At 43.5% G+C, this 8,729-nt stretch overlaps 1 protein-coding gene across 2 annotated transcripts in view; it reads right to left on the reverse strand.

The window, feature by feature from the left end:
* Positions 1 to 8,729, reverse strand: part of LOC123957217 (WW domain-binding protein 11) — a 15,819-nt gene continuing 7,090 nt past the window's right edge. Inside the window, exons 1-12 of one of the 2 annotated variants that reach the window (XM_046029863.1) lie at positions 5,913 to 6,119; positions 5,229 to 5,315; positions 5,081 to 5,112; positions 4,869 to 4,962; positions 4,420 to 4,616; positions 3,959 to 4,092; positions 3,672 to 3,838; positions 3,326 to 3,562; positions 2,243 to 2,368; positions 1,866 to 2,147; positions 1,564 to 1,749; positions 1 to 1,200 (exon numbers count right to left, since the gene is read on the reverse strand). In XM_046029863.1, the coding sequence (XP_045885819.1) occupies positions 521 to 1,200; positions 1,564 to 1,749; positions 1,866 to 2,147; positions 2,243 to 2,368; positions 3,326 to 3,562; positions 3,672 to 3,838; positions 3,959 to 4,092; positions 4,420 to 4,616; positions 4,869 to 4,962; positions 5,081 to 5,112; positions 5,229 to 5,292 (2,199 nt within the window). In that variant the 5' untranslated portion in view covers positions 5,293 to 5,315; positions 5,913 to 6,119 and the 3' untranslated portion in view covers positions 1 to 520. Of the gene's footprint in view, positions 1,201 to 1,563; positions 1,750 to 1,865; positions 2,148 to 2,242; positions 2,369 to 3,325; positions 3,563 to 3,671; positions 3,839 to 3,958; positions 4,093 to 4,419; positions 4,617 to 4,868; positions 4,963 to 5,080; positions 5,113 to 5,228; positions 5,316 to 5,912; positions 6,120 to 8,729 lie in introns of those variants that run through there. The other variant, XM_046029873.1, reaches the window with a different exon arrangement.

The raw sequence follows: 8,729 nt of genomic DNA on the forward strand, positions 1-8,729 counted from the left end.
TGTTTTCGACGTATTTATTTAGCTGCAGATCAAACAGTTTCTGTCTCAAACATTCCACACCTTTATTTTGATGTCCAACAGGTTTAGGAGACCACCAATAAAATAAACAGTCATAAAATCATACAAAAATGACTTTTCTGGTCATGGCAAATCACAAGTAGCTGGCCGGAGGAAAAACATGAATGTAGGAAGAAAACATACTGGAGGACTAAAAACACTTGGTAGTCTCTGGCAAACACACATTTCAGTGCAGAGAATAGTGTTCTTTTTTGAGTTGCTTAGTAGAATACCAACCAATCGAAATATTTCCAATGGCATTTAGAATCAGATTTCTTCCATACATCAAATTCTCTTCGACAACAAATAATCCAGATGCTGTGCTGAGTGTAGCAGCTTTTCCTTGGTTTACTAATGAGAAACTGATCTAGTTGATCGCCTTAAAGACAACTACCTCTATAACTCTGCACAGAAAACAAATACACTCCTCCACTGAACATCTGCCCCAATGCCTTCATGAGTCTCAGAGGAGTCCCTCCATCTCCCTCATAAAGGCTTCATACACCTGGTCCTTAGTCTTCACATTGGTCTGAGACAATGCACCCATATGGGCTGGGTTGGACAAGCCCATCTGAGCCGCAGTTGTCTGCTGTTTCTGCCCCTGTCCCATGACTTCATCTCCCCTCCTTCCTCCAACACCACCCCCTGCTTTCTCCAGAGGCCCAGGTGCTGCCCCGGGCATTGTTCCGCTCTTGTCCCTGCGCACCCTCAGTGCTGTGGGCACAAAGCGGGTGACCTCCGTCTTCGGATTGATAATTTGAGGTTTGGCAGAGATGGTGGCCCCACCAGAGCCGGCACCCGCTGCCAGGTTGCCTCCAGCTGCTGCGACAGAGGTGATGTTGGGTCGCTTTTCGATGGTGGCTGCGTGGTGGTGGCTCTGGGGGTTGCTGCCAGGATTTGCACCCGTGGCGGCAGCTGTCCCCGGGGGAGGAGGCATCTGCATGACACCCGGCCGCATGGGCATGGCAGGCGGAGGCATGTTGCTCTGTGAACCATCCTGGTTGGATCCTGAACCTTTTTGTCGCTGTACAATGTTGGGAGGAGCACTGAGCACGTTGGAGTTGAGAGGTGGAGGAAAGAGGGAGAGTGGTGGGGCAAGTGGACGCGGGGGCCCTCCGGCTCTTGGGGGAGGAGGTGGCATACCTGTAAATACAAAAAGACAGATGTATTTTGATGAGAAAGGTATGAGACATTCCTCTTTGCCACTACACCATCAACATAACGTATGCTTACATATATTAAATGGTGTATAGAAGTCTATTTTAATAGCTTAGTTTGCAGCAATGGCCTTAAAAAGAATATACTTCTTACAATAACAAAGCTGTCAAAGCCCTGACAAAGAATTATTATAATTAATCATGTTCACTCTGTTTGTGTTCATGCACACACATGAATATATACAGTTTACACACTCGGTTTACCTTTTGATTGGAAGTAGTACACATATATGTGCATGCACACACACAGATGTGTTCCTTCATAGACAGTATGTTCACATAAGCCTACCTGGTGGTGCAGGGGGTGGTAGTCTGGGAGGGGGTCCTCGTGGTGGGGGGCCTGGTGGGAGGCCAGGAGGGGGGCCTGGTGGAGGGCCAGGGGGCCGACCTGGTGGAGGTCCAGGAGGCAGAAGACGAGGCATTGGACCCCTCATGCCTCCAGGGATACCAGGAGGCCTCAAGAATGGAGGAGCACCTAAAGAACAGAAGGTATCATCTAAGTGATGTAGAATACATGAGCACAGCCAGCACATCCTTAACAGGTTCTGGAATTTATTCTAGTAACTAGTTCAGCTGGAGTATAGCACCAACCTGGTGGTGGGCCAGGAGGCGGGCCAGAGGGTGGACCAGGAGGCCTCATTGGAGGAGCTGGGGGTGGACCCAGTGGCGGAGGCCCAGCCATTGGTGGACCTTGCAAGTGTGGAGGCCCTTGCTGTCCCACTGGCCCAGCAGGAGGGGGTAGACGCTGATTGGCCATAAGGTGGGGCTGGTTGTCCCCTGGTGGCCCTCTGTCCTCGATGTCTGAGCCATCTGATTCGTCTGTGTATTCCTCCTCTACCTCTTCTTCTTCCTCCTCTTCAGGAACTGACTGACCTGAAGACAAAAAAACCCCCATGTGATCAGAAATAGAAACTAAGGTCTAGCATAGTAATAGCTTAGTAAGTATGCAGCAAAGACACTACAAGTACCTGCCATCCTCAACATCATGGCCTGCAGAGGGGTAATGGCCTTGGTCCTCTTCACAATCCTCTTTTTCTTCCTCTTTCCTTCACGGGGTGCCTCTGCAGGCACGTCCGCAAAACGTACAATGCGACCTAAGGTAGTTAGACATTGACGCATTCATTATAACAATATATACGTTTGTTTTAGAACACAAATTCTAATCTGTATAGTTTTTCATTGCAGAGTGCCACCACATCGCAGAAAGCATGTCGAAGTAACAACACAATTCTCTGTAAAAAATATGATTGTTAAAACTTTGATAATAGTGCCATTTTTCTTTATTCAGGGTATATACAGGAATCCTGAAGTAAAAATCAGAATACCTTTTCAAGACCTTTTCAACATATTTCAAGACTGCCGCGCCACTTTGAGCTGTAACCGATTAAATCAGCCACACACCTTTAAAAGGGATATTTTTGAGTTTTTAAAAGGAATTTAAATATTTTTATAACATTTATTGCCTATATGTCATCAGGTTGTAACGCCACCTAAAAACTGAGGCATTCACCAACTTTCTCAGTTGCCTATAACAGCCTGTATAGGCCAAAGGTTTTCTATGTGAAGGACTGGTCAGATTTCCTGCGAAAAGCAACTGTCTCACATAGGCTATTACAGCAAATCATGTGACAGTGTAATTTTGTGTTTTAGTTGGTTTAAACTAGATAATGTAAGCTTGCCTGCAATGATATGTGTGATAACTTTCATCGACCACTTGATCAATACAACAAAATTCAAATAGGGCAGGAAGGAACAAAGATGAAGAGAATAAACTGAGTGATGAATAATGTAAGTAGTGTAGGCGGTGTAGCACAGGCACAACCTGGAGGAGGAGGAACTATTCTAAATGACTGTATTAGTATAATATAACATTAAGTTAAAAGTACATTGTTAACTTAATAGTAAACTGTAAGTTTGATATTAATATCAAACCCATAACATTTATGCAACATAAAATACCTTGCAAACACTAGTAAATCAACACAATTGGTAAACAGTTTTAAGTTGAGGTGATGCAAATAAATATGCTGAAGCCCCTTTGAACCACTCACCAGCATGTCTTTCATTTCTGTCTCTATCCTCCTCTCTTTCCCTCTCATCATCCTGCCTGTCCACACTGATTCTCTGGTCACCGTCTCCCACTTCGTCTCTCTCGTCTTCACTGTCCTCCTCAGAGTCGCTCTCGTCATCGTCCACATCATCTCGATCTCTGTCGCTCTCACTGCCACTGTCCCGATCTCTTCCCAACTCCATGGCAGAGTCCTTTTCGAAACCAGGAATGGTAGGCTCTGTTCAGGAAAAAAAAAGGGCAGCAACACAGTTATGAAGTCATTTTATTATTAAAAGGAATATGAGCATTCAGAAATGCAGTCATTAGGGGAGCAGTTTGTGCATTACCCATGTCTGAGCCATAACCTCGTCGAACAGGAATGCCGTACAGCGCCAGGACCTGTGGAGGCGGGGGTCCAGGTGGGGGCCCTGGGGGCTTCTTCCCTGGAGGTAAACGTGGCACACCTGGCACTGTTGCCAAAACCGGTCCAGACGATGACGACAGAGGTCCTTTACTGAGAGATCCATAAAATAGAATATCCTCAAAAGAGAACTACCTGGCACAGCAATTCTCAGAAGCATCATTTACAGAGTTTACCTGCAGAACCCTTTTACATACACAGGTGAATGCCTACCCAAAAGAGGAGTTCTTCTTCAGAATGGAGGGAGGCTGAGCTCCTGGTAGCGGGATGTCCTGGATGTGGATATTGGAGGGGGCGTGAGGCATATCTGGCAAAGGGATGCTGTCAACTTCCACTGACTCTGCATTCTGAAAAAAAGAACATAAAACACACAATACTAAATTGAGTCAACACAAAGGCTATGCAATGTAAAGGAACTAGAAGTGTTAAAGTTCAACATAAAATGTACAGGATTCAGCAAATTAAACAAAAGACAAACATGTCGGTGCTTCTAAAAAAAATAATTTCCTGAATTGTATGCCAACATTTCAAACCAACTTGGTCAAAGATCGGTCAAATTCTTTGTGTTCAAATTCACTTGAAGCTGTATGCCTGCAACCAAAATCATGTTCACATTGCTGCATCCTCTCATTCGAGTGAATAAAAAAACCCCAAAGAAACACACACAAACACACCTTGACTGAGTCAAAATAGAGAGCCAGCTGTCCTCTTTTGGTCTCATAGTCCAATTCCAGTTTACGTAGCTCCTTGTAGGTGTCAGGATTCTCTCTCTCGTACAGACGGACAATGCGCTCAAATGTCTCACGTAGCTTCTTCCTCTTGTCCCTCAACACTTTCTCATTCAGCAAGGGCTGCTGAACTGGGTTGAACTCTGTTGAAGGTGTTCACAGAAATGCTTAATTTTCTTTAGTAAAAGCAGCAAAATATTTGTGAAATTTAGAAAATTGTGACCCCCCCCCCCCAAATAGTGCAAAAGCCTTAGATCCTGAAAAAATATGAATCTCACTTTAATAAAACTATCTTTCTAATATTACAGTGAAATAACACATGTATACAGCCACAGAGCCATTTTAAACTGGACAAAAGCCAGTTCAACAGCAACAAAAACATTCAGTGCCCTCACCCATCTCATCCAGCTTCTCCATGTCTCTGATGATCTGTCTGGGGTCCTTCATCTTCAGCACCGCCGCTCTCACCATCATCCTCTGCTTCTTGTTCTAGAGAGAGTATTTACAAACGAAGCAACATGTTATACACACAGCGACATTACTGTTGTATTTAAGATGAAAGAGTACATCAAAAGTTAGGCTTATATTTCAAGAAGACCATGAGTACCTTTTTTAGCTCCCTTTTCCTGGCCTCCTTTCCTGTGGGGAAGGTAAAGAAGACTTGTCATTTCGACATCTGACAACATTAGACTGCAGGTGTTATTCAGCATGTGGGTGCCAGAGGAACCAGCTCTTGGTTAAGGGTCGGTACTTACTGGCCTGGTCGGTGGGGTTCATAAACTTCCCACTCTTGGTGGAGGAGGTTGAACGTCGCCCCATCGTGTCGGTGCGTCTCCTTCACCCTGCAAAGCATTAACATCCCAGCAATGATGACAGGTGAAATTAATGCTTGCGTATCCACTGAGAGGCTGTGCACAGCTCCTCTTTATATTTGCATTTTTTACAATCAATCCAAGGATATCAATGGTAGTTAGGGCTTCTTTGAGAGGATGGTATGCTCCAATTATTTTACCCTACTGGTAACAATAATGTTACTCGTAAACTGTTGATTCATATTGACATGCTGTCATGTTATTAGTAACATTATAGCTATCTGGGAATACAACCTGTAAATGAAAAATAAACGCTGCATGCCTTGTTGAGTTAACGTTACGTTACTGCAGTTAGCCACGGCTAGCTATCAAATGAACATGAAGTTGACAGTAAACGCTAATGAACAAGCTAAGTCATTTGTCAGAACATCTCTGTTAGATACCGTGGCATCAAACGCACTACAGTCGTTTTAAGTTGCTAGCAAACATTTTAAAGCCAGGAAAACAAAATCTATTTAAATCTCACGCAGCCATGCAGCAACTGGCTGGTGTGTTAGCTGGTAACATTAGCTTGCACTTGTAGCTAGGGCCGCGTTACAGCAGCACAGGGACAAAACTTGACTTTACCTTTTACTCAAAAAAAACCTGTAGAGCGAAACGCCCTACACACGCACGACCGAGTACCAAAATTAAACTAAAACGTATTGTTTAAACTCTGAAAGACAAATCCAAAGCCTTCAGGACTGAATGAACGCTAAGGCTTCGTTAGCCATTCGCCATGTTTACTGCCGCGAGCAGGAGCGGAAGAGGCTACTGTGACGTCATCCAAACGGCTAGTGGCAGGCTGGACGCAATATTATCCCATTATCTGTGTTTTACATTTTATGTGTATTGCTTATATATATATATAATGTTTACTGTGTAGCAATGCAATTAGAAAGTAAAGGGGAAACATTATTTTTATTATTATTATGGTTATTAGTCATAATGTTGTGCTGATATGGCAGCTAACAGTACTGACTGCTTGCGCTGTGATCACATTAAGACCTGTCAGAAGGTCTTTGTATTGTGACATCCTTGTGACCACTGACTCTTGCTATGACTTCTCTTTTGTAATAAAACATTTGACACAGTATGTTTACAAGACCAGTGTAAGAATTGTGAATATTTTTGGTTTTCATAATTTTTACCATTATATAAACAAATATGTTGCTTATAGTTTCAAGTCAGTTTCATTTAATTAAACATTATATGTTTATAATAATTTAAAAATGTACCTTGTACAGTCTCCTGCGCTTTTATTTCACTAATACAATCCACCCACTTGCTGACAACACTTTACAATGACAGTCTTGCTTTTCATAAAAGAGAAGTAAAATAAATTTAAGAAGTTCTTCACAGAGTATCTTTGTTCTGCTGAAACATCTAGGCCTAAGTGTCATCAGCTTGACAATGTTTTTTAATAGGTTGAAAACACAATAATGTACTTTTTTTTGATCCCCATAGTTTTTTCTTTGTTGTCCTTGCAATAGAGTCCAAAGGCCAGGGACTTGTTGGTGGTTAAACTTGGGTTTGGGCTGAAAGGGCCCACGTGAGGGAGCATTCTCAGTTGTGGAGAGGAGTAGGTATTGATGGTTAAAGTGGAGGATGAGAAGGTGAAGAAGACGCAGACAAGGATGCACTGCTACTGTTTAAAGATGAAGACAGCGAAACAAAATATATTTAAATCTCATGCAGCAACTGGCTGCACTTGTAGCTAGAGCAGCGTTACAGCAGCACAGTGGAAAAACTTGACTTTACCTTTTATTCAAGAAAAACCTGTAGAGCGCCCTACACACGCACTGCCGGGTACCAAAATTAAACTAAAACACAGTACTGACTGGTTAAAGGTAGAAGTGGAGGCAATCATGATTTTTATCATTATATAAACAAATACGTTGCTTCTTTTGTCAAGATCCTTTGCTGTCTGCCAGTATAGCAGCTTCTTCCACCTGCATGTGTGTGACAGGGTTTAGGTGGAGGTGCAGCTCTTAGCTGTCTAACAGAAACTCCAGATGGAGGGAGCTGAGGATGCGCATAGATGCTGTAGGCAGAGATTCAGGCTTCAGCTGTCTGTCAGAATCTCCAGGTGGAGGCGGCTGCAGGTTGCTTGCAGAAGTTGTTAGTGGAGTGTGTGTTTGCAGCGGTCGAGCATCAGATGCAAGTATGTATGCAATTTAGATGTAAAAGTGGATGGTGGAGACTGTAGGCAGAGGATGAAACATTTCACTTCAGCTGGCTCTCAGAGGCTGTTGGTGTCCTGGCAGGTGGCTCAGATGACCTCACACTACTAATATTAACAGATGTGTTTGACCTTGTTGAACTATTAGAATGTGTTGCAGTGCAGCTGCTTTCACGCTAGTTTGAGTTCTTAGCTCTTTTGATTGGTGGCAGTCCAGGGCTTGGTTCTCCAAAAGTATCAACGCCATGAAGGGCAGGATAGACTCAAACCCCATATGCAGGGCTGGACTGGGACAAAAAAATCGACCCTGGCATTTTTGGACCAGGCGGCCCACCAAAATCGTGTGGTGGTGGGGATATTTAAGGGCTCAGATAAGGGGTGTGATGAAACACTTCGTCCATGAGACGTGACATTGCACAAGATTGGGGTCATGAGAACAAGACAAGAGTATATTTTAATACCATCTAGAAAAAATATTTATTGCTGAAATATACAAACGGGAGGTCTGGGGGTTTGTCCCCCAGAAGATTTTAAGCATTAAATACTTAATTTCCTGCATTCTGGAGACATTTTCTGCACCAATTGATGGTAGAAATGTCTTTATTTATATAAAGGGAAAAATATGTCTATGAAAATTCTCAGTCATCCAGGTCATAGTTATCCAACGAAGGTTAAAAATCAAGGGCAACTGGACTTGGACAGTAACATCAAGTTCACACGAGAAGATGTTCACAAGAACAGTTTGGCCTTCCTGGACTGCGCTGTACACATTGAAGAGGACAGGAGCCTGCAGATTGGTGTTTACAGAAAACCCACACACACAGACCAATACCTACTCTTCGATTCCCACCACCCACTGGAGCACAAGCTAGGGGTCATGAGAACACTGCACCACAGAGCGAAAAAAACATACCAACAAGCGCCCAAGCCAGAGAGAAGGAACAGAACCACCTGAAGGGGGCACTTACAGCCTGTGGATACCCTAAATGGACCTTTGTGAAAACAGCCACAAGATCCAAGAAGAACAAAACTACAGGGGAGGAGGAAAAGAAGGTCAAACGCAACAACATTGTGATTCCATACGTGTCTGGAGTATCAGAGAAACTCAGGAGGATTTTCAACAAACATAACATCCCTGTGTTTTTTAAACCCAAGAACACACTAAGACAGATGCTGGTACACCCCAAAGACCGCACACCCAAACACAAGAAAAGCAATCTAGT

Source organism: Micropterus dolomieu, linkage group LG02 (assembly GCF_021292245.1).
Source record: "Micropterus dolomieu isolate WLL.071019.BEF.003 ecotype Adirondacks linkage group LG02, ASM2129224v1, whole genome shotgun sequence".
NCBI lineage: Eukaryota > Metazoa > Chordata > Actinopteri > Centrarchiformes > Centrarchidae > Micropterus > Micropterus dolomieu.